General features: G+C 37.6%; 2 protein-coding genes and 1 non-coding gene across 9 annotated transcripts in view; 2 read left to right on the forward strand and 1 right to left on the reverse strand.

Annotated features, from left to right (window-relative positions):
• Positions 1-24,957, reverse strand: part of Amn1 (antagonist of mitotic exit network 1 homolog) — a 51,254-nt gene that overhangs the window by 6,608 nt on the left and 19,689 nt on the right. For 3 of the 7 annotated variants that reach the window (XR_012450802.1, XR_012450803.1, XM_074083079.1), the window contains exons 3-6: positions 21,452-21,596; positions 20,254-20,471; positions 19,901-19,957; positions 18,033-18,144 (exon numbers count right to left, since the gene is read on the reverse strand). Coding sequence is in view for 4 of the 7 variants with exons in the window: in XM_074083079.1 (XP_073939180.1) it covers positions 18,033-18,144; positions 19,901-19,957; positions 20,254-20,471; positions 21,452-21,596 (532 nt within the window). In the remaining 3 variants the exon portion in view is untranslated. Of the gene's footprint in view, positions 1-6,693; positions 7,368-18,032; positions 18,145-19,900; positions 19,958-20,253; positions 20,472-21,451; positions 21,597-24,957 lie in introns of those variants that run through there. The other 4 variants (XR_012450804.1, XM_074083080.1, XM_020183283.2 and 1 more) reach the window with 3 other exon arrangements.
• LOC109698858 (electron transfer flavoprotein subunit beta lysine methyltransferase) overlaps positions 1-24,957 on the forward strand; it is a 40,349-nt gene that overhangs the window by 2,280 nt on the left and 13,112 nt on the right. The window lies entirely within an intron of this gene.
• Etfbkmt (electron transfer flavoprotein subunit beta lysine methyltransferase) lies at positions 183-22,205 on the forward strand. Its single transcript, XM_074081798.1, has 3 exons — positions 183-237; positions 393-833; positions 2,049-22,205. Exons 1-3 carry the CDS (start codon positions 183-185, stop codon positions 2,390-2,392), a joined length of 840 nt encoding a protein of 279 aa, XP_073937899.1. The 3' UTR covers positions 2,393-22,205.

The raw sequence follows: 24,957 nt of genomic DNA on the forward strand, positions 1-24,957 counted from the left end.
GCCAGTCTGGGCTACATAGTGAGACTCTCTTTCAAAAAACCCAAAACAACAAAAAATAGACAAAAAACCTCCTTTATAGTTGACTTTGGTAACTACTTCTCCCTGGCACAAATTCCTTGGTTGAACCAGACATTGTGCCTTACCAAAGAGGTCATTATAATACAATTCAGGCAGCAAGTAAAATGCACAATCAGCAGGAAACAGTGAAACTTGCATCTGCTTTACTTAGTTCTGATTGTTGGCAGTATTTTGTCGTTCTTCATTTTGGGTGCCTGGTACTTTCTGGGTCATAGGTAAGAACAATACTTGTTCTTCAAGTTGACTTGAAGAGCATGATTATGCTGTTGTCTGGGACTCTTCACATCTGTTAAATAGGAAGGGAAAATAACTAGGTCCTCTGTTCTGCTACCTCTGCCCAGTTCTGCAGTTCAATTTTGCCCCTTCTAGTCAGGAAAACTGCAAAGTTGGATCATGTTCTGCTAAGTTCTATTATTTCTTTGCCCAATCAACTCAAAAGACATTTTTTTCCTCCTTTGAGACAGCATCTTGCTATGTAGCCCAGGCTGGCCTCAAACTTGAAATCCTACTGCTGAGTGCTAGGATAACAGGTGTGTACCATGAGACCTGGCCTTTTCTTTTTTGGATACCTCTAACTAACCTTTCCCCATCACTCTTTGCTGTCTTCTCCTCTTTCCAATTTAGGTATCTTTTGGACAATCCTGACACGGTTAGAGGCAAATCTGTACTAGATCTCGGGAGTGGATGTGGAGCTACTGCTATTGCTGCTAAGATAAGTGGGGCATCAAGGATCTTGGCCAATGACATAGACCCTAGTAAGAGTTCATGTTAAAATACTTAAAGATCATCTTTTCTTCCAGGATAAGTCTGTATAGACACTTGAGCACAATAGCTTATTGCTATGTGTATTTTGTTATCTGATACTGTGAGCTCATATTTTGTGGGACATTATTTGTGGGAGGCCTCTGAGGCCCAAACTGATAATGCATTTTTCCCCAATAGGATTTGTGTCTGCCAGACATGCCAGAGGGATACCAACCTGTTAATTTTTAGACTAAAGTCCCTAGCCATGTTAGCAGGAGTTTTTGTTTTTGTTTTTTGGTGGTGCTGAGGATTGAACCCAGGGCCTTGTACAAGGCAAGGGCTTAACAATGAGCTACACCCCCAGTCCTTATTTTTTAAGAGAGGGTCTCACTATATAGCTCAGGGCGATTCTGAACTCACTGTATAATACAGGCTGGCCTCAAACTTGTAACTTCCTGCCTCAGTCTCCCAAGTCCTGAGATGATAGGCTTGTGCCACCGTGCCCAGCTTGTAAGTAGGTTTCTTTCTTTTTTCAGTAGCAGGGTTTGAACACAGGGCTTGGTGCTTCCTAGTCAGGCACTCTACCACTCGAGCCACACCTCTAGTCCTGTAAATAGTACTTATTGGACTCAAGACCATAGTGAGGATAGGCCTGTATCTCTGTGAGATTTATATTCCATCAGGACCCACATTAAAACAGTTAAGTTTTAATTTTACCTGATTTTCTTCTGGCCTACCCTTCCATGAGGAATAGCCCTCAAGGACCGTTATTTTATAAAGATGTCTCAGTTTTAACTTGCTGCCTTGCTCAAGTCCAAAGCCATTTCCCTGTTTATAGTGAAAAACCATACATCTTAATTATTTGGATTAGCAAATGTTCCTAAAAGCCTAGCATCTCTAGGTATTCTGTATTGCTTGTTTGTATTGGAGATATCTAGTCTTTTTTTTTTTTTTTGGAAATTGCAATATATAGTTTATACTGATATGAACTTTAGCCTTCTTTACCTAAAAAAACAGCTTTCAACAAGAAAAAATAGTTAGATTTTGAAACTTATTTAAAAGATTAATACTGTCTATATATATAATATATATGGTAATATGTACACATATGGCATGTAATATACATGGCATATATATATATACCATGTATATATATATACCATACATATATATATATATATATATATACATAAATATGCTAATAGACTATCATATGTTTTATAAAGTTACAGGAATGGCTATTAAACTAAATTGTGAGTTGAATCGACTGAATCCTTTTCCCATTTTAACCAAAAACATTTTGAATATGGAACAAGATAGATGGGACCTTGTAGTTCTTGGAGATATGTTTTATGACGAAGATCTTGCAGATCATCTTCATCAGTGGTTGAAGAACTGCTTTTGCACCTATGGAACCCGAGTCCTAATTGGTGACCCTGGCCGGCCCCAGTTCAGTGGACACAGAATTCAGCACCAGCTGTACAAAGTGGTAGAATATTCACTTCCAGAGCCCACCAGACAGGAAAACAATGGGCTGACAACAAGCACAGTGTGGGATTTTCGGCCTTGAGGTGTCAGTGTGCTTTCAAGTATGAATATAGTTCTGTTTGGATTTAACCCTAAAAACATTCTCCATAGGAGATATTCTTCAGTATAAAGAATGTAATTCCTGTTAAATGGCAAATCTTATTTCCAAAATGTAAAAGCTTAAGGTTTTGCCAACCTTTGTCATGTAACTAGTTCTCCATTTCTGTGCATGGCAGTTACACAGATTTCTACCTGTAGTTTTTTGTTTAGTTTCACTGCCATAGGAATATGATTATAGAAGGCCAGTTCCCAATGAAGGCAACATGTAATTCAGGAGAATTCGGTATAGATGTTCTGTAGTTGAGGGTATTTATGATGTATCTTTGCATTAAAATATAAAGCATAAACTTCCCAAGTGCCTGTAATCCCAGCACTTGGGAAGCTGAGGTGGAAAGATCATGAGCCTGAGGCCGTCTGGGCTACAGAGTAAGTTCAAGGCCAGCGGGGCTACATAGCAAGACTCTGCCTCAACCCCCACCCCATATATACACACATATAAAAGAATGTATGTAATGAAAAAGAATAGGTGCACATATATGTAATATGTAATATTTTTTATTAACTATACCAACAGTATAGTTAATATGGTACATGGACTTTGGAGTCAGGCAAAATCCACTTTATAGCTGGGATTTTGGGCTGCTTAAGCTAGCTTCCCAAGATTTATAAAATAGTAGTGAAACTCAACAGATCTCATCGCAAAGGGCTATTGTATGAAATCAAAGAGTAAGGTGCCTAATAGAGTACTTAGTACTTAGTAGGGCTTCAGTTTAACAATCATGGCAAAAAATTAAGATTTTAGAAATTCCTACATACTCTGCTATGATACCTTCTGGTAACTCTGTGGTTTACTAAGGTTGTCTAGAAATTGGTTATTATCACCATTACATGCACAGACTTGTCATGATTTTGTATCAGTAAAATTGTACCATACATGAAAAACAATGTGAATAATATGTATAGCATACCACTATTTAAGCAAAAAAAAAAGTATGTATTTTCCTACATATGTATGTGTGTGTATGTACAAAATATATATTTGCCTGAAGTATATAGAATATCTCTGGAAACATAGTAAGAAACTGGAGTGTTAACTTTCTACTGTTATAACAGTGTGCTTGAGAGAATCAACTTAAAATGAGGAATAATTTAATTTGGCTTATAGTTTCAGTCCATCATCAGCTGGCTCTGGGCAAGAGACAAAGCAGGATTATCACCTCATGGTGGCCAGGAAGAAGGAGAGGTGGGTAAGAGGGAGGAAGAGACAAAAAGAGACACACAGAGGACAAAACATACTCTTCAAAGGCATGCCCCCAGTAACTTACGTTCTCTAATTACACCCTACCTCTTACAGTTTCCATCACCTCCCAGTAGTCCCTTCAGCTATATATTATTGATCAGTGAATTAGTCCATCGGTGAGGTGAGAGTCCTTATGATTTAATCACCTCTGAACACTGTATTAATAGACCAGGCCTTCAACACATGAGTCTTTGGGGGATATTCCAGATGATAACTGGAACAATGGTTCCTCTCTGAGAGAGAAACAAATGGCTTGTGGACTGGTAGGGAAGACCTAGTTTTTACTTTTGGGTGTTATAATTTTGTACTCATTACATACACTGCAATTCTTATTGTCTAATTTAAAATGAAATACTACCATTTTATTTGTGATAAGAACAAATTCAGCCTTTATAATGTACCCTTATCTCTTACATACTGCTTCAGAATTATCTAAGACACTTGAATTACATGCAAAAATTTCTAATAATCTGTACCACTACCAAGATTAGGATACTAGGGAGAGTTGATCACACTTAGAAGTATGGAAAAAGCAAGTCAGGACAAATTGTTACTTAGAAAAATAAGATAATTAGATGGGAATTTTGGAGCCAGGATTGCAAAAGGTCTTAGGATTTCCATCATGTGGTTCTGGACCTTTGGAAGCCAGAGTTTGTTATAGCCCAGTGAATCAAGTCTTGCTACATGAAATTTACATACTGGGGCTTACAAATGATAAACACCCAACTTTTCCTTCAGTGTGATTAACATTAATAGAAATTATACAATGGCACTGGATAATTGAGAGGACATAATTCTTTGAAAATTCAGGATGTCCTCAGCAAGGAAAACTGAGAAATTAAACTCCAGAGCACTGCTAGAAATCAACGTGGTGAGGCAAAGAGTAGACTTAAGTATCTATGAACCCCGTTTCCATTATCCTCTCAGTGATTTATGAAGAGAGTACAAGGTTTTCGAGGTACCCACATTACTTAGATTTTTTTTTATTCTATGTACGTCAGCAAGCCCTGAAATGATCTTATAGCTTAAGAAACAGACTTGCATTAAGATCACTCACAGTTAAAATGATTATTGTTACTGATGGATTAATACCTACCACATTTATTGTTTGCCACATTTGTTGCTCTTGTTCTTTCCTTTTTATATTGCACTTTTTTACCTTCTCTGGTTTTAACTGAGCATTTTATATGATTCTATTTTCTCTCTCCCTTAGGATATTACTTTTTTTTTTTTTTATATACTGGGGTTCAAACTTGGGGCCTCACACTTGCTAGGCAGGCACTCTACCACTTGAGCCACTCTGCCAGACCATAATTATGCTTACTAAAAAACTTTTGTAGTGTCTGTCCCAGAGTATGCAGTATACATTTGCCTGTACACCTGTAGCCCAGGCATTTGGGAGTTCCAGCACTAATCCAAGTTCACTTTCAAATAAACCACACCACTTCATAGGCAGTGCAAGTACCTTAACCAGAGTATACCCAATCCTTCTCTCAGGTCCCTTGTAACATTGCTACCATTCACTTCACTTATTCTTAAGCTACAATCACTAAATACATGACTGCTATTATTACTGTGAACAAATTACTATCAGATCAGCTAAGAATAAGAAAACTAAGGAAGGTGAATACGGTGGAAATATTTTGTACTCGCGTATGAAAATGGAACAATGAGAACTGTTGAAACTATTCTAAGAAGGGGAGGGAGGATCTAACTAAAATATATTGTAAGCACTTTTGCAAATGTCACAGTATATATCCCAGTACAATAATAATATGCTAAAGGAAAAAAAAAATAAAAGATTTTAACTTCATTCTATCTCTAACACCTTCCCTTCTTTCCTTCCTTGCAACAGGGTCTTGCTATATAGCCTTGGCTAACTTTGTACTCACTGTGTAGTCCAGGTTGTCCTCAAACTTCAATCTCCCTGTCTCAGCCTTCCAAGTGCTGGGATTATAGTCATTCACCACCATACCTGGCTTCCTTTCTTCCTTTCTTTATGTAGATTTATGTTTCTGGCCTATAAATACTTCTCTCATAAGACCTTATTTTTACAATTCTCAGTTTTTGTTTGTCTAAGAAAGTCTTTATTTCTCCAGTACTTTTGAGAGATAATTTCACTGGTACAACATTCTAGATTTTATTTTTTTCTTTTAACATTTCAAGGACAAGCTGGGTGCCAATAACTCTAGCTACTTAGGAGGCAGAGATAGGAGGGTCTCTGTTCAAAGCCAGCCCAGGCAAATAGTTCATGAGATCCTATCTAGAAAAAAACCATCGCAAAAAAATAAAAAGGGCTGGGAGGCCCTGAGTTCAAACCCCAGTACCACCAAAAAAATTCAAGTACAGATGTTCCTTGACTTATAATGAGGATATGTCTTGATAAATCTATTGCATGTTGAAAATATTCTGTAAATTCATTTAAAATGGCTATGGTGGCACACACTTATAATCCCAGTACTCAGGAGTTAGAAACAGGAAGATCACAGTTCCAAGCTAACTTGGGCTACACAGTGAGACATTGTCTCAAAACAAAACACAAAAGCAAAAATTAGACCCCAAATGCAATTAATACATCTAACCTACAGAATGAACACCACAGATTAGCAACACAAAACACTAGAGGGTCAGTTCTTTGCCCTTGGGGTATGTGGCTGACTAGGAGCTCTGGCTTGATTCCACTGTGCAGCATCTTTCTCTTGTTTTTGAGACAAGGCCTCACCACGTAGCCCAGACTGGCTTTGAAGTCACAATCCTGTCTCCGTCTCTTGAGTGTTGAGATTTATAGGCATGTTCTACCATGCCAGGCTAAAATAAAAAGGCTTTATGAAAGTACTAGTGACACAGGCTAAATTTAGGGGTGATGTAATCACACTTTTAAATGCAGTATTGCTAAAGAAGAAAGTTCATAAATGAATAAAACATATTTGGGAAGAGTAGCCATAAAATCAGTGAAATAAGTAATGATGCAAGGGCCTTGAATATTGGTATGCTGAATAGTTAAGCTTTAATGCTATAAATCATAACTTTATTTCAATGAAACAGAGTACATAAGTTTCCGTGAAGAATTCACAAGCTTGATGTTCAGCTTTGCTTTTGGCAAGTGGCCATTTAAATACTTCATGAAGGCAAGAGCCAGAAAGTAACTAGGAAGGTAAATATGCTTTTAGAAATATCTTTACTTAGAATTCTCCTAAAGTTTATCCATGTCAGTAAATATCTCATACAGGAGTTCAATACCTACAGAGAAGGAAATCTCAAGGGAAAACAGATAATTTGAACCTTTGTTACTTAAGAAACAAAACCCAGCCTCCTCCCCCCTCAGATAGGTAAGAGTTCCTACTAGGATTAGCACTTCAAAGACAATGTCTCATCAAACAAATACAAATATATTACAGCAGTATTAAAATTTGTAAGAGTCTTTTAACTTTAAAGCACAAACACATACATACGGAGATTTAGCTGATTCTCTGAGAGTTACAGCTTAAATAAGAATAAAATAAGTGGAAAGCTATTATCTATAAACCATTTCCTGGGAAAGTAGTTGGGATAAGCTTTCATAACTTTGATAAGCTTCAAAAACATCAATAAACAGTCCATGTCACTTGCTTTAGTTTGTTTGGGCCTACTAATTGGTCCAAGACTTCTCGTGAATGATCTATAAAAGAAAATAATGACAGGGTATTAATTTGCAATAATCAGAGATGCTTAATATTTTCTCATATGTAAACTGGAGATTATAATTCTCTCTCAGGATTAAAGGATTAAATAATATATATAAAGCATACTATACAACTGAATAACTCCTTAATTAATGGCAGCTTTCACTATTATTAGATGCACATATTAGAGTCCTTTTTTATTTTTTCCCTTTTGAGAAAGGGTCTCAAAATCCCAAGCTGCCTTTGAATATGCTGGGATTATAGACATGCCCTACCACACTTAGATCACTGTAATACTTTTTAAACGCAGACATTTGTTGTTTTCTCTGTATTTTTATCTTAATTTCCCCAACCAGAGAGTAATGGTTCAATTTCACCATTAATCTGTGTTTAACCTTTCTTAGGGTCTTAGCAGGAAATAGATAGTACATTAAAGTGGAGTGATTGGACAGGGTTTAATAACTGTAATTAAAATTTTAATTTACTTATAAAGACATGAACAGGATTAAAGAAAACCAGCACACATACATGTTAAACCACCCTGGAAGCTATACTATGTCCAAAGGCTGAAAAAGAAAGCAGTAACTAGAATGACAAGCATTCTTCATGTCTATAACACTATTATATATAATGAGTATATAAGTGCATTATAATTTTAACCAATGTATATTATTGGACATTTGGATTGTTTCATTTTTTTACAATGTACAGCAGTGATTTTGATATAGTTTTCACCTCTTTTGCAAAGTCAGTTTTAGATGTCTTAAAAATCTTAATTAAATAAAAAATACTGACATTTTGCTATTTAAAAATTATTCAGGGTTGGTGGAGTGCCTCAAGTGGTAGAGTGCCTGCCTAGCAAGTATGGGGCCGAGTTCAAACCCCAGTAATGCTTTTTTAAAAAAAAAAAGAGAGAAAGAAAAAATTATTCACAAGTATAATAAACTTATTCCATAGATACATCTTATTCTGTATGTACAACATACCTGTAACCTAGTTGTGGAAGTTCTCTAACAGGGGTTCTTAGACTTGTATATTTCATAGGCCAGTACAAATTTAGAAAGTGGCTACTTAATTTTACTTTTAGTAAATAAAATAAACATAGATGGTTACTAAATTTTATTTTAAACAAAAAAAATGAAGGTTTATTTTAAGCAAAGGAGAAATAGAGAGTGTATAGAAATGGGAAGGTATTATCATTGGGAAAAAAAGGTTTATATCAATTTAAAAATGCGGCCTGTAAAATAACAAATGCAGTTTTATGATGGTAATAAAAACTTCACCTGTTATTATAATGGAAATCTATTTTACATAACATGTTGATAAAATATAGGTTTCAGGCTGGGGGTATAGCTCAGTGGTAGAGAGAATGTTTAACATGTGTGAGACCCTGGGTTCTAACTCCAGTGCCACCTGGGAGTGGGGGGGGCAGGGCAGAGAAGAAAAAGAAGATGAAGAAAAGGGACCACTTCTCAACTTTTTCAATGAGTCCAGTATTATCTTGCCACCAAATCCAAATACACATCACAAAAGCTGAAAACATAAGACCAAGATATCTTATGAATATAGACAGATTCAAAAATCCTCAACAAAACACTAGTTCACCAAATCCAGCTAATATAAAATGAATCGCATACCATGATCAACTGGGATTTAGGATTAATTGGTTTAACATCTGAAAATCAATCTAGCACCCCATATTAGCTTCCTGTTGCTGCTGTAACAATCACCACTAATTTAATGGCTTCATGAGCTTAAGTTTATCAGTTCTGAAGGACAGAGTTCTTTTTTTTTTTTTTTTTTTTTTGTGGTACTGGGCTTGAACTCAAGACTTATACCTTGAGCCATTCCACCAGCCCTTTTTTATGACTGTTTTTTTTCTAAGACAGGGTGTTGTGAACTATTTGACCGGGCTGGCTTTTTGAACCTCCATCCTCCTGATCTCTGCCTCCTGAGTAGCTATAGCAGTTAAAGGTGTGAGGCACCAGAGTCCCCAACTAGGACAGAGTTCTTAAATGGGTCTTGGGATAAAATCAGGTTTTGGCAGGTCTACATTCCCTTTTAGAGACAAGTCTGTATTCCCTTTGGAAGCTCTACAGGAGAATCCACTTACCTGATTTTTTCAATATCTGGAGACCACTACGTTCCTTTCATGCATGTTTATTCAAAGTGAGCAACATTTGGCAGAGTTCTTCTCATGCTACTATCTCTATGGTTCTTCTCTCCTCCTCTTCCACTTTTAAGGACCCTTAAGATTACGTTGAGCTAAAATCCAGGATAATCTATTTTAAGGATTGGCTGGAGCTTGTAGTAGCCCAGTGTTAGAGAGCTTGACTGCCATGTGTGAGATCCTGGGTTCAACCCCAGCATCACAAAAAAAAAAAGGAACTGATTTGTAACTTTAATTCTGTCTGTTATCTGCAGATAGGTAATATACTCACAGGTGTCACAAGTTCTGGGCACTAGAACTTGGCTGGGAGCACTGTTCTGCCTACCACATATACCATATCAGAATAGATGACAAAAACCACATGATTATCTCAACAGACACAGAAAAACCATGAAAAAGTCCAACACTCATGATAAAAACATTCAAGAAAATTCCTCAGTGTGATAAAGGATATCTGTGAAAACCCACAGCTAACATCATACTTAATGATGAAAGACAAAACAAGGATGTTCACTCTTGCCAGTTCTTCTCAACATTGTGCCAGAAGTTCCAGCCATAGCAGGGCGCTGGTGGCTCATGCTTATAATCCTGGCTACATGGGAGGCTGAGAATGTGAGGATCACAGTTCCAGGTCAGCTGAGACAAAAAAAAGTTTGCAAAATCCCCATCTCAACCACAACAAAATGGGCCATGGTGGCATGTGCCCGTCATCCCAGTGTCAGTGTAAGCTTAAAATAGGATGGCTGTCCAGTCCAACCTGATCAAAAGTGACACCCAACCTCCAAATAACAAAGCAAAAAGGGCTGGAGGTGTGGCTCAAATTGTAGGACATCTATCTAGCAAGTGAGGCCCTGAGTCCAAAACACCAATACAAAAAGTTCCAGCCATGGCAATTAGGCAAGAAAAAGAAGTAAAGGCATTCAAGTTAGAAGGAAGAAGTAAAGTCATCCTTATTTATAGATGGTTGTAATATATAGTATATTCCAGCACCTGCCTCACAAGGGCAAAGCCCCTAAGTTCACCACCAGTACCAGAAGGAAAAAAAAAAAAAAAAACACAAGAAAGCCACTAAAAGAAATTAGAACTAATAAACAAGTTCAGCAAGACCACAAAATACAAGATCAATGTGAAAAAATCAAATGTTTCTCTAAATACCACCAATGAATACAAAAATGAAATTAAAATAATTTCATTTGTTACCATCAAGAAAGAATGGAGTTAGGCTGGTAGAGTGGTTCAAGTGGTAGAGAACCTACCTAGCAACCATGAGGTCCTGAGTTCAAACACCAGTAATGCCAAAAAAAAAAAAAATGGAAAGCATGGTGGTACATACCTGTAATACTATCACTTGGGTAGAGGCAGGACTACTACAAATTTGAGACCCGTCTGGGTTACACAGTGAGATCCTATCTCAAAAAATAAAAAATGCTAGGGGTATAATTCAAGGTTCAAATGGCAGACTTAATATTGTGATTGGTGGCAAGACTCCCCAATCCTTATAAAAATCCCAGCTGTTTTTTTCAGAAATCAGTAAGATTCTAATATGAGAATTCAGGGGACCTACAACAGCCAGTGCAATTTTGAAAAAGAACAAAATTGAAGACATATTTCTCAATTCCATTTCAGCTGACGTTTCTAGGATTATTCTGATACTTTTCCCAGTTGTAGACATGTTACTAAATATTACATATAAACATCTGTCTTCTGATTACATGTGCCTCACTCTTCTGTGGGAATCTGCACATAGAAGGAAGATGCTTTTCCCTCCATTAGTGAGCATACAGCACATTGTTTACGTAAGTTAATTTTTTTGATACAAGATGGCAGTATTACATTAGTCTCCTTAGGCAGCTCCATCCATGAAAACAAAATTTAGCACCATGAGTTTAAATAGTAGGAATATTTGATAACCGTGAGTTTATTATGCTATAGGGAGAAATGTGGGGTCTCTAAGCATTTCATGATTCCTTGGCAAAACACTACAGACCCCAAGACTAGAATGAAAGAGCTAAAAGGTCATTTATACCAATTACACTACTGATGCCTCATGTCACCCTCCTATTTCCTTTCCTAGTGACAAATAAGCTACTTTATACCAAAGGCTCAGGAAATTGCTCTTTGGGGGATAAGAATTACAGGATTATGGATCAGATAACTTACTTCCAGTTCTGTCAACTGTCTCTTAAAATGTGGAGAAAGTCACTTAAAATCTATTGTGCTCTGTTCCTGTATCTTTAAAACAGGAGAGTTATATAGGTGATCTCTAAGGAACCATTCACCATCTCTCTAAAAATCTATGACTATATAGATAGAGACCATTTTTTGAAAGATTAATGGCAAAGGCTTTTGGATCACCAAGAATAAGAAGAAACTATGGGAAATACAAAATATTAACAAGGTAATTTTTTGAAATGATCAAGGAAAATGCAATTGAGATATTTTTGTAGAATGCACAGTAAAATTTGAGGCTAATACATATTTACAATGATCAAAGTTGCAATGCTTCATTATACATTATAGTGGTCTGGCATAAAGAAGTCTGTCATGCTGGACTGGTAATGAATGAATGAATAATGATGAGGAATCAGGGCTGAAGGAGGGATTCATGTGGTAGAGCCCTGTTGAGCAAGGACAAGGCTCTGAATCCAACCCTCAGTAACACACACACACAAAAGTACAAAGTTCATTAAGCAAGGAATCAGCTTCACTTAAAGGGAAACTCTGAAGCAAGCACTCACATCTTAAAATACTTTTCTTTTGGGCTTTTTGTAGTAAATCTTGACATAGGTGTTATCCAGGAATCTAAGTAAAGAATGAGCTTGTAAAACAATCAGGCTAAGGGCTAGCAGAGTGGCTCAAGTGGTAAGGTGCCTGCCTAGCAAGCATGAGGCCCTGAGTTCAAACCCCAGTACCACTAAAATATATATATGTATGTATATACACATATTTTATATGTATATATAAAATACTTTTCTACAGAATGTTATATTATCTTAGATACTCATATATAAGCAACCACATGAATATAAGCAGGAGTGAAACATATAAAGGGTCATGAAAAAGACAAGACTTATGTTTATCAACCCAAAAAATTATCTTTTTTTCTACAGAAAGAAGAAATTAAAATCTAAATGTAAGATGAATATATTATCCCACTTTATTTTCACTCAGTGACAGTAGCAAAGACACATAATGGTAGTAGATTCAGAAGTACTGACAGGAAGAGAGATGATCTGGGTAATTAATAAACTTTCAACCTTCTTCTCACTAAAGAATCTTTATTGCAGGGGGTGCTGATGGAGTAGCTCAGTGGTGAAAGGAATAGGATGTTTCAGCGGACCCCAACCCCCTTGTTGGAGAAACCAGTACCAAACGCCCCGTGTAGATAAGATAAGCAGAGCAGCAGGGCTCGGCTCGGGCATATAGAATGTGAGGAATGTGAGCAGGTTGCGAAAGATGACGTGCAAGAAGTGCTCTGCCTGCTTGCTCAATGTTGATAACGTAAATACGCGCGCAAATGCTGACCTTTTACTCTATAGGCTAGGAAGTACACGTGCTCTTAAATGGATAGGCTGGAAATGTATGTGGTGTTACAAAATCATTGGCTATGTGCCGCGCGGGCTTTTGCTGTAACGGCAGGTAGTGGTCTATATACGATCTCCCCTAAAGAGGCTCAGGGTCGTGTTTTCCTAACCGGTCCTGCGTGTCCATGTGGGAGCTCGACCCTGGCTAGCCAGCCCAATAAACTCTGCTTTGTTGATTGCATTCACGAGTGGCTCTCTGTCTCTCGGGGGTCCGAACAAGTGGTAGAGCGCCTGCCTACCTTAGCAAGCATGAGGCCAAGTTCTATGGGCTGGGGGCATGGCTCAAGTGGTAGAGAGCTTGCCTAGTAAGCTGCCCTGGGTTCAAAATCCAGTAATGAAAAAAAAAAAAGTAAAAGCCACTGTGTATAAACTCTTCATTTCTATCAGATCATCCAATTTTATGATTAGTCATTATACACAAGGGAAAGATGAGGTCCATAAAGTTAGGTGGTTTATTCAAAGTTTTGGAAAGATGTCAGGAGAACAGTATTCATTGCACTATTATCTTGAGCTTTTAGTTTTAGTCTTGGCACTGTTGTACCCAGATCGCGAGACCCCAAAAGACCGCTCAGGAGTCCGAAGTCACGTGCAAAAACAAAGAGGCTTTATTCGGGCTTAAGCTCGGTCTCTCCGACCTCACTGACACAGCGGATCTGCACAGAGAGCCCCGAGCCTCACCCCAGCAGGGTTTTTATTGGGGAAGGGCAGGAAGCAGGACTTCCCATCCTAGGGGTGAACAGATTGGATGTTATTCAGGTGAGGGGGTCTTGGCATACTGGAATTGGTTTTTACTCCATTGTGTCTTGGTCATCAGGAGTGTGGCCAGAGTTATTCCTTTTTTTGGTCACCTTGGGCAAAGGCCTGCTTTGTTCAATTATGATTGGATCAGGGCTGAGGTGGTGCATTCCAGAGGAGGGTTCATGCCCAGGTTATGGTGCATTCCAGGGGAGAGGTTGTGCTTAGGTCAGTGCTAAGGAACAAAGGAGCCTGGGCCTGAAATGATGATGTCCCTGTTATTTTTTTAAACGGGGCCCCACATCTGTTATTTTTTTTTCCTAGTTGGGGCCCAAAAGGCACTATTATTAAAAAACTGTCACACTGGGCAAATAACATTTCAATATCTCACTTTCTTATTCTGTGACCTTAGGGATCAGAAAAATAAGATATAATAATATACAATGAAGAAGTTATTAGCTAGGTCAAATCAAGAATGTTCTCTGCTAAAAATTGGGAAATGCTTGAATAGATAAGTTAAATTTCTTAGCTACAGTATTTCTCAGTGCTTTTGATAAATTAGCATTCATCATGTTGGCATGTTCCACTTTGCAAACTTTTTGGACATATAAACACTTTTTTGTTTTATGCGATACTTATGAATGTCTTCTAGAATGCTGTACTATATAACTGGTAAATTTGAAGAATTTCAGGACAAATTAAGACACCACAAGGTGTCAGTAGGACACTATGAGTTTTATTTAGGCAGCACTTTGAGGTTTGCATACAGAAGTCCCTCACTGCATGAGACCTTCCAAGGGCAGCAGGTTGAAGGAGCAACTCCTCAGAAGGGGAAAAAGATAAGGGAATTCTCAGAGGACTGGAAAAAGGGTTATGAGTCATAATGTTGTTCAGCAGCTGTGTTAGTCAGACTTCATCACTGTGATAAAACAACTTAAGGGAGGAAAGATTTATTTTATCTTAGTTTCAGAGGTTTCAGTCCATCATGACAGGGAAGGAATGGCAGAGCAGAGCAGCATACCTCATGGTGGGTTAGAAAGCAAGAGAGAATGCCTGAGCTAGCTGGCCCTCTCCTTTTCTCTCTTGTTCCATCTGGGCTCCCATCCCATAGTATGGTACCACCCACACACAGGTTGAGTCTGCCCTGCTTAGTTAATCCATTCTGGAAGCACCTCATACACACACAAGCAGAGTTGTGCTTTACTAATCTCCTAGGTGCTTCTCAATCCAATCAAGTTGATAATCATTATTCACCATCACAGCAGCACAGTGTCTGGGTTAGAGCACTCCAGAGGGTAGCTGTGGCTTGGGGTCTTTTATAACCCTAGGTTTTATCTTATCTTTGGGTAGCAAATGTTGGGTATAGCTTGCAGGGTATGCAAAGCAGGCAGGTTGTAGATGTAACAATTTGAGTGTGGCTGCTGCAGTCTTTTGAGCTAATGGTTCTGTTTCCTTTTTTTGGAGTACTGGGGTTTGAACTCAGGGCATTGCACTTGCCAGACAGTCACTCTATCATTTGAGTCACACCCTCCATTCTTTTTGCTTTAATTATTTTTCAAAGAGTCTTGTGTTTATGCCTGGGCCAGCCTGGACCACAATCCATCTAACTGGAGTAACTGGACCAGCACATGCCACTATGCCAGTTTTTTCTTTGTTGAGATGGGTCTCACCAACTTTTTGCTCAGGCTAACCTCAAACAGTGATCCTCCTGATCTCTGCTAGGAATAAAGGTGCCAGAAAGTCTGGCTTGGATGGTCCTGTTTCTGCTGTGCCTGGGGGCAGAAGAAAACAATAGCTTCTAGTCAGGAGACACATAATCGCTTGAGTCAAGAGAACTGCAGATAGGAGAGATATACAGAGAGTGGTAGGAAGTAGGATCTGAAGAACCTCAACTGTGCCTACAAGTCAGGGTCTTCCCACAGTGCTGACATGAGATCATGGCAGTAATGGTCTTATAAGACTGTTCCTTTACTTCCCCTCCTACCCATTCTAGTCCCACCCTCCACTGACATTGGCAAGTTAGAGAAGAGAATCATGAGATAGTGTGCACAGAAACTAATGTCCCCTCACCTACTGAAGCATTTCTACCTAAGCAAACATGAGGTGAAGGAGCAAAGAGCTATAACTTCACCTTGTTTAGAGTATTACATTAATATTAAAATCTAGGATATTTTAATTACTGAAGTAAGAGGGTTTTAGTCATATGAAATGACAAAACATTACCTATCTGAGAATGATAAAGTCAGTGGCACCTGTTTGAGATTTCATCTGACAGTAGGGAAAAAATTAGCTCCCTTAGAGCAGGTTTGTAATTAAATTAGTGCAAGGAGCTAGGCATAACAGTGCATGCTTACAATCATAAGACTTGGGATATTCAGGCAGGAAGACTGTGAGTTTGAGGCTAGGCTGGGCTACATATTAAGACCCTATGGAGGGTTGGGGTGGTGAGGACAAGGAAAGTAAGAATCACCTTATGAGTACCCCTTGTTGTTCAGTATGCGAGATAAATGCACACATAGCTCAAAGAGTAGATTTACATACTTCTAATTGGTATTCCAAAAAGTTCTATTATTAAAGGTTACAATTTACATACTGAGGTGTCCTCTGCCTTAAAAAATATCCTGTTAGAATGTTAGAATACAATTTTCTGCTTTGATGACAAAAAAACCCTCTGTCTGCCTTCTTGAAGAAGATTACCTTAACCAGGGCCATAAAACATGAGAAATTGCCAATTAAAGCTATAAAAGACAGTTCAGGGCCGAGACAAAGGGCACCATGCAGAGATAATCGCCCTTTCCCAACTTCCTTTGTCTCCTCTTGTAAATAAACTCTCCAAAGCAGATCTCCCCTTCTCCCTAATTAATCCCAGCACATTCCTTGTAACCTGATGCCCTGCATTGCCTTTTAAATATCCTGTGACTCCTTTGTTCAGTGCTCAGATAAGGAGTGTGAATCCATCAACCCCCAGTGCAAAATAACAGGTGAAATTCTCCACTGTCGCTTGGTTTCTCGTCTGACAGTATTTCCACAACATTCTCACAATACCCAGAATAGTATGTGTATATGTGTGCCTATATGAATATGTATATAAATTATTTCCTTGAAAGTGCTATGATTATTATTATTATTACTACTATTACTTCAGTACTAGGGATTGCTAGGGAAGCATTCTACCAGTGAGTTGATATTCCCCAAGTGCCTTTTTCACTTTATTTTGAGACAGGATCTAAGATGCCCAGGCTAACCTCAAACCTGTGATCCTTCTGCCTTAGTCTCCTGACTAGCTAGGATTACAGGTATGCAGCACTATGCCTGAATAAATTATTATTATTAATTTTTAATGGGTTAAAATGATGATGATTTTAAAAGGCATAAAAGTGAAGTATTTTTCCCATTCCTGTCCCTCTCCAACTTTTCCTAAAGGTAACCATGACTAATAGTTTCTTATGTATCCTTTTTGGCTCTCGTTTCTTGAGAAATGAGGCTATAGTCTTGACTAAGACTGGTTATCCAAACTTAAGATAAAACCGAAGGAGCTTTCAGGATAGTAACATGACCTCCAGAATATTTTTTCCACTATAATTAGAGAAATAAGCTAGAAGGCCTGGGCATAACTCTTGATTTATCAGGAGAAACAGGTTTGTTATGGCATGAGACACATTTGGTAGGGGCAATGTATACGGTTTCTGGGGTAGGGTAATATTCAGTGTCATGGTTCTTTTATAAATCAAAAGGACAATGGCTACTTTGTTCTCCTTCAGTGAAGAGCCAAATTAGCTTGAGTCAAAATTATTCTGAATTCCAATCAATCTACAGTTTAATGAAATAACAGTTAACAGGTCATTCAGCATATATGCTAGATGTAATATTAAAAACTTGAAATCTTGTCATTTTATAGCATAATATTTAGTATCATGACCATAACCAATGCTGCCATCATCATCCTCATATAGCTAACATTTAAGCACTTACTACCACCAGCATCATCAAGATGACTGACATCATTGAGCTCTCCCTACACGCCAGGTATAATACAGTTATCAAGTAATCACTGTAAGTAAGCCTATCAGGCAGGATCTGAATAATGGAATGGATTAAGTAATTTTCTCATGGTCACACACTTAATAAAAGATGAAGCCAAGGTTTAAACAGAAGCAGCATATCAGACTAACCTGTTATTAGGGGGCATCCGTGGAAGCATAATATACAGATCTGAGGACAGTAAGTAAGGACAGCTTCTACAGCCTCATCAGTCAGATTTACACAATGTCCCATATGAATCTCCTATTTAAAAAAAAAGAAAACCAAAAGACAAAAATAGGTAATAGTATAAAAAAGTTTTGGAAATACTCTGATATAAAAAGAGCCAAATATCTGCTTGCAACAAACAAAAAACAACTATATAGAAAGGACCAGTATAAGTCTAAAGTAATTTGTAAAGTAAAGTAGCTTTAAAAGCTAAACAACCAATCATTTTATAAAGCAATTTGGCAATATCTGTTGAAGTTCACCCCAGAGGTATGGCTCAAAGCAGTAGGGTGCCTACTTTGCAAGTGCAAAGTCCTGAGTTCAAACCCAGTCCCACCAAAAAAAAAAAAAAAAAAAAAGTTAGTTTACTCCAGAACATAGCAATTTCAACTGCAGATGTCCACTATAGAGAAACTCCTCTACAAGTACACAAGGCAAGAATTTATAAATATGCCCATTCCAATATTACTTATCATAGTAAAGAAGTAGAGAATGGATAAATGGTTTGTTAGTATAATGGAATAAGATAAACAGTAAAAATGAGAAATATCTACTTGTCAGTAGACATAACTCTCAAACATAATGCTACTTTAGACTCTTTGGAAAACAGTATAGTTGTGTCTTATAAAGCTAAACATGTACTTTCTGTATGGCCCAGCAGTTTTGCTCCTAGGTATTTACTAAGAAATATGAAAACATGTGCCCAAAGACTTGTACACAAATATTTGTAGCAGTACATATAATAGTCCAAAATTCAAACAACTGAAATGTCCATGAGATGACGAAAGTATAAACAAATTGTAGCATATCCATACTATGGAATAATGTTCAACAATAAAAAGGAATGTAATACATGCAACAACATGGATGAATCCCCAAAACATTATACTAAGTGAATGATGTAAGGTAACAGGAATAATAATTAAAAAAATAAATAATCAGACAGTATTATGGACTATATTCAAAGACTGACTATATATCAGACCTTGAATGAAAGATTGACCACTAACTTAAGATCTGTTTATAGAACTAGGAATTGAACCCATGGCCTTGTGCATGCTACATAAGTGCTCTACCACTTTAGCTACATCTGTAGCTCTTTTGTTTATATTTTGTTTTTTTCAGAAAGCACCTTGCTAACTTTGACCTGGCTGGTCTCGAACTCCAGATCCTCCTGCCTCTGCCTCCTGCCTCTGCCTCCTGAGTAGCTGGGATACAGCAGTGTGCCACCATACCCAGCTCTAATTTCAGACCTTTTTAAATAGTTGTACATGTGACTATCAAGAAAAATAGGATGGTAAGAGAATTAGTAGTCCTGGTAGGAGTATCAGTCAGACATGAAACCCTAAGGAATATCACTTTAAAGGGATAAACATCTTTATCCATAATAAGATTATCCGGAAATCTGTTAGAAGCTAAAACTTTTAGGATACAAGATTTTCACTGGAATAAAATGGATTTTTATTTAAAGGAAATTTATTTTATCTCCTCAGTTTCCAATTTTTTTTTTTTTTTACTCTGGGAATACAGAGGTGGAAGCAAAAAAAAAGGAAAAATTCTGGGTATGGTGGCACATGCCAGCACTTGGGAGGCTGAAGTAGGAGGATCACAAGCCAGCTTGGGCCACATATTCAGACCCCATCTCAAAACAAAACAAAACAAAAACAATGAAAGGAAAAAAAAATCCACAAAATACTTAATTGATAAGACTTTGGTTTTCTAGGTTTAAAAATATTCTCTAGAGTAATATAAAATTTAGCCACCATCATCTTTATTGATACTTTAAAATTACCTCTAATTTCTTGGCACATGGTCCACTAACAAGTGCAACCACACCATTGTCAGATACCTAAGCAAAGTGAAAAAGAAACACAGCCCATGAATGGGTATGATAGAGGAAGAATTTTCTAAAATGTATTAATCATTTAGAAGTAAGTACCTCCATTTAGCAAACATTTTTTAATCATATATACTTCCCTACCTTCACAACTTAAAATAATTAAGGGGAATATGCCAATTATATTACAATTATATAATTATCAAAAGCATGAAATGGTCAGCAATTTCAACAATAACAAAAATAATTACGTTCTTCTGATTAGTCTTGGAAATAACCTGTATTTCAAAAGTCTATATTTCATTTACCTGACTAGCAGAAAAGTCGACACACTGCAAAAAAGGGCAGTTTTTCCCTAATGCATGTAAGGACACATCAGTAATACTCAAGCAGCCACCAAGATCAATGATCTTCAGCAGCCGGCAATTGAGTGCAAGAGCAAGGACTCCTTCATCAGTGAGACTGCAGCATCTTTTCAAGGAAACTTCATGCAGATATGAACAAGATGAAGCCACAGCTTTTATTCCTGGGGGAAAACAAAATTATAGCTCAATGAGTTATGGGTGTGTGTGTGGTGGAGGTGGGTGTTGTAAAAACTAAACATTCCTGAAGAAACTACTGAGACACAATTTCTTCAGGCAAGCACTAGGTGGGTAACTACTTCCTTCCACAAGGAGCTATTAACATAGGTAGGCTTATTGGAAGCCTATAGGATAAAAGACACCAGAGGTTTATTTTATTTGCAGTGTTAAGGATCAAACCCAGGGCCTGGCATATGTTAGAAAGCGCTCCACACTGAGCTACCACCTCAGACCTTCAGAGGCTTATTATTACTTCATTTTTAATAAAGGGGTTGAACACAGGGCCTCATACTTACTGGGCAGAAGCTCTTCCACTTAAGCCACTACCATCCCTTTTTGTATTGGTTATTTTTATTTATTTATTCATTCATTCATTCTTTGGTGGTACTGGGGTGCACTGGTTATTTTTGAGATGGGGTCTCACTTTATGCCTGGGAAGGCCTTCTCTCGGTAGCTAGATTATATGCTACCGTGCTCAAATATGAGATGGAGTCTTGCAGCCTTTTTGCCTGGGCTGGCTTGGAACCACGATCCTCCCAATTTTTGTCTCCTGAGTTGCTGGGATTACAAGCTTGAGCCACCATTCCCGGCCTTAACTCTTTTTTTTTTGTGGGATTTGAACTCAGGGCCTCACACTTGCTAGACAAGTGCTCTACCACTTAAGTCATCCCTCCAGCTCATTTTTGTGTTGGGTATTTTTGAGATACAGTCTTGTGAACTATTTGCCCAGGCTGGCGTCAAACCATGATCCTCCTGATCTCTGCCTCCTGAGTAGCTAGGATTACAGGTGTGAGCCACTGGCACCTGACTCCTATTTCTTTTATGTCTTCACACTCTCTTCTGAATATTTTCCCTTTCTTTGCTCCAAAATTACACCAGATGGTAAGGAGTAGACTGTCCACTTATTCAGTGATAATAAACATACCTTCTGAAGTTATGGAAACTCTGTCTTCTTGTGAGGAATTTAAATTTAATGCCTTCAGCTTTCTGCAGTTACACACGTGCTGGAGAGCAGTGTCTGAGATATCACAGCTCCGTAGATCTAGAATTTGAACTTCAGGATGTAAAATCTGTAACAAATACATGACTTTGAAATATTAATTTTTGAGCTGGAGATGTGGCTTAAATGCAAGGGCCTAAGTTCAAACCCCAGTAACACCAAAAAAAAAAAATTAATTTCCTATAAATACCAACAGTTATTCCATAGTCAGTGTTTTGGTGACCATAACATATACACAGCTGATGGAAAATACAGCAAAGAATATAGAACTATATCCACTTGGAGACAGATACATAAAGCAGGAGAAATCAAATCTGCTTCCAGCTAGAGAGCAGCATTTAGTACCCCAAAGTCCTTACTGGGACAAAAAGCACTGGTACGCATAAAAATCCCTGGACCTGAGAGGCATAACCTCTGGTAGTACGTGATTATCTCTCCTGGCAGCTCCTGACTGTCATTAGAGACTCTACCTATGTGCCTCCATGCTCTCTGCAGGTATTACTGAGGAAAAACCTTGCTCTCAGAATCAACTTAGATATCAGGCAGTCTGTGAGAGCAGAATCACAGTTCTTTCATAATGAATCTCTCCCTGGCAGAGTGGCTCAGGTGGTAAAATGCCTGCATAGCAATTGTGAGGCCCTGAAGTTCAAGCCCCAGTACCACCAAAAAAAAAAAAGAAGCACCAACATAATAACATAATGAATCTTTCTCTTTCAGTATTACTGAGGAAAAGCCTACATACACCCTCCAGCTTCACTAGCTGTTTAAAAATCACTTACGTTAGAGGTCACCCAGCAGAGCAAAACAGTATTTTTTTGGACACTAAATAAAACCTTTCTTTATTACCAACACTTCTGTCTTAGACATTGGTTTTTCTGAGGGATGATCTTCCAGACCTGTGTCTCATAACCATATGAATCTAATAATTTGTGGACTAAAGGCTTACAAGTACTAATATTGCTTATCTAGAACATTTATTTTCTTCATCTTTACTCTTGGGAACTTGGTTAAAACCCATTATGTGGGGGAACTATTATTCAATATGCTCTCCAGGCTGATAAATAACAGGTGAATTTCTAAGCATTCTGAGCTCTTTTCCTGGGACTATTCTTCTTTTTTTTTACTTTAAGAAATGGCTTTATTTTTCTGAATATAAAGTGATGAATTACTATTATTGTAAAACATTCAAACAATATAGAAAAATTATAATAAATGATAATAACTGTTCATATTTATTGGGAACTTACCAGGAAGGATACTGAATGTTATATACACTGTGTTATTTAATGTTTACACACACACATTGGCCATTGCTACTTTATAAACAAGGGAATTAGGCACTAAGAGCTTAAGTAGCCAACATGAAGAACACTGCCAAAGAGGAACAGTGGGATTGGAACACAGGACCTTCTAATTACAAAGCCAATGCTTTTTTGTTTTTGTTTTTGGCAGCACTGGGGTTTGAAATAAGGCTCTCATGATTGCTAGGCAGGCACTCTTAACTTGAACAATTCCACCAGCCCCAAGTCTATGCTTAACTGAATTTTATTATTATTATTATTTTATATTAGTATAAAATATACAAGCATTATAGCATTATTTTAATAATATGTTAATATTAATATATTAATATTTTGAGATGGAGGTCTCACTATATTGCTCAGGTTGGTCTCAAACTCCTGGACTCAAGTGATCCTTAGTATCCTGAGTAGCTAAGACTGAGGCATGTGCCATCACACCTGGCAAGTCTGTACTTTAAATCACTGTAACTAAAATTATCCATAATATCAATACCCAGAGCTAAAATTACATTTCTTTATGTTTTGAGATATGTAGCCTGGGCTGGCTTAGAATTCTGCATGTAGCTCAGGCTGCCCTCGAACTTGTGATCTTGTCTCAGCCACCTAAGTGCTGGAATTACAAAGGTGAGCCAGCATACCTGGCATATTTATATTGGTTTTGATGCTTTTTACATTTTTAAAAGTGCTTTGAAGAAAAATGGGATTAGATCACATATAAGCACTCTTTACTGAATTGCTCGAAGTTGCATACTCTTCCATTTCATGCAATTACTGTAACTTATTAAATGCGTCCTATACTGGCAGACATCTAAATTGACCATTTAGGTTGATTTATGGTTGACTAAGGCAATATGGTGTTATGATTAAAAACATGTACTTTTGAGACAGACTGCCAGAGTTTGAATCCTATGACTGAATATATCCTGTTTTCTCTCAGTGATTCCCCATCCTCATTATTAAAATGGGGACAATACTTTGTGAGAATCAAAAGCTCCTTGCTTATATAATATGCTGTACATAACTGTTTTCACTTTTATAAATGGTATGATGAATATACCTTTGAGCTTTTTAACTTTGTTGAGTCAAGGGTAAGCAAATTTTTAGGACTTTTTATAGTTAATGACAAACTGTCAAAAAAAAAAAACACCTAAAAGGTTTTGATCAATTTATAGTGTCACCAGGAGAGATTATAAATGATACCTTTTCAAACTATCACCAACAGTGGATATTATTGTTAAGTCTCTGCCAACTGGAAGGCAAAGTGTCACTTTACTAGTGAGGTTAAATATCTTTTTATATTTATTGAAAATTTTTCCCCTGTATTTCTGATTCTTTATTTGGTTGTTTTGGGTTTTTTTCTTATTCATTTGTAGAAATTCTTTAAATTGTCAGGATAAAAGGCCTTCTCCATCTAGACTATATAAAAAGATTTAGGAAATCTTTCAAAAGGATCTATCCAAAGAGGTGTATAACCCTTTTGGATAATTCCACAGCAAACTCTTGTAAGGATAAGAGAAAGAGTACTGAGGAAAATCATGCTTTGTTTTTCTATCTTATACCCCTTTTTGTTCAGGTAAAATTACATTTAAATAAATGTTAAAGATTGTCATGAAACACAAAATTAAGTCACCAATGTATAATCTAAGGGGATGAAAGGAGTGAGGATGGTGTTTGACCTCCAAAGGGCCAAGCTAACTATCCCAATAAAAATGTTGTGATGGTTAATCTTAACTGTCAACATGGCTGGGATAAGAAGCTTCTAGATTAGTAAAGCCCACCTCAGGGTGTGTCTGTGAGGTGTTTCCAGAGATGATTAACTAAGGAGAGAAGACCTTACCTGAATGTGGATGGCACTGTTCCATAGGCAAGGGGCCAGTCAGAATAACAGGGGAAAAAGGAGAAAGCCAGGAGAGCAGGCAGTCTCTCTCTGCTTCCTGTCTGTCATGAGGTGAGCAGAATCACCACATTCTCCCTCTGCTATGATGTTCTGCCTCAGCAAAGGCCCAGAATCAATGGAGTCATGGACTATGGACTAAAACTTATGCAACCATGAGCTAAAAGACATCTTTACATCTTAGGTTGTTTATGTCAGGTATTTTGCTACTGAAGAGGAAGATAGCCTTGAAACAG

The sequence above is a fragment of the Castor canadensis genome, chromosome 8 (genome assembly GCF_047511655.1).
Source record: "Castor canadensis chromosome 8, mCasCan1.hap1v2, whole genome shotgun sequence".
Classification (NCBI taxonomy): domain Eukaryota; kingdom Metazoa; phylum Chordata; class Mammalia; order Rodentia; family Castoridae; genus Castor; species Castor canadensis.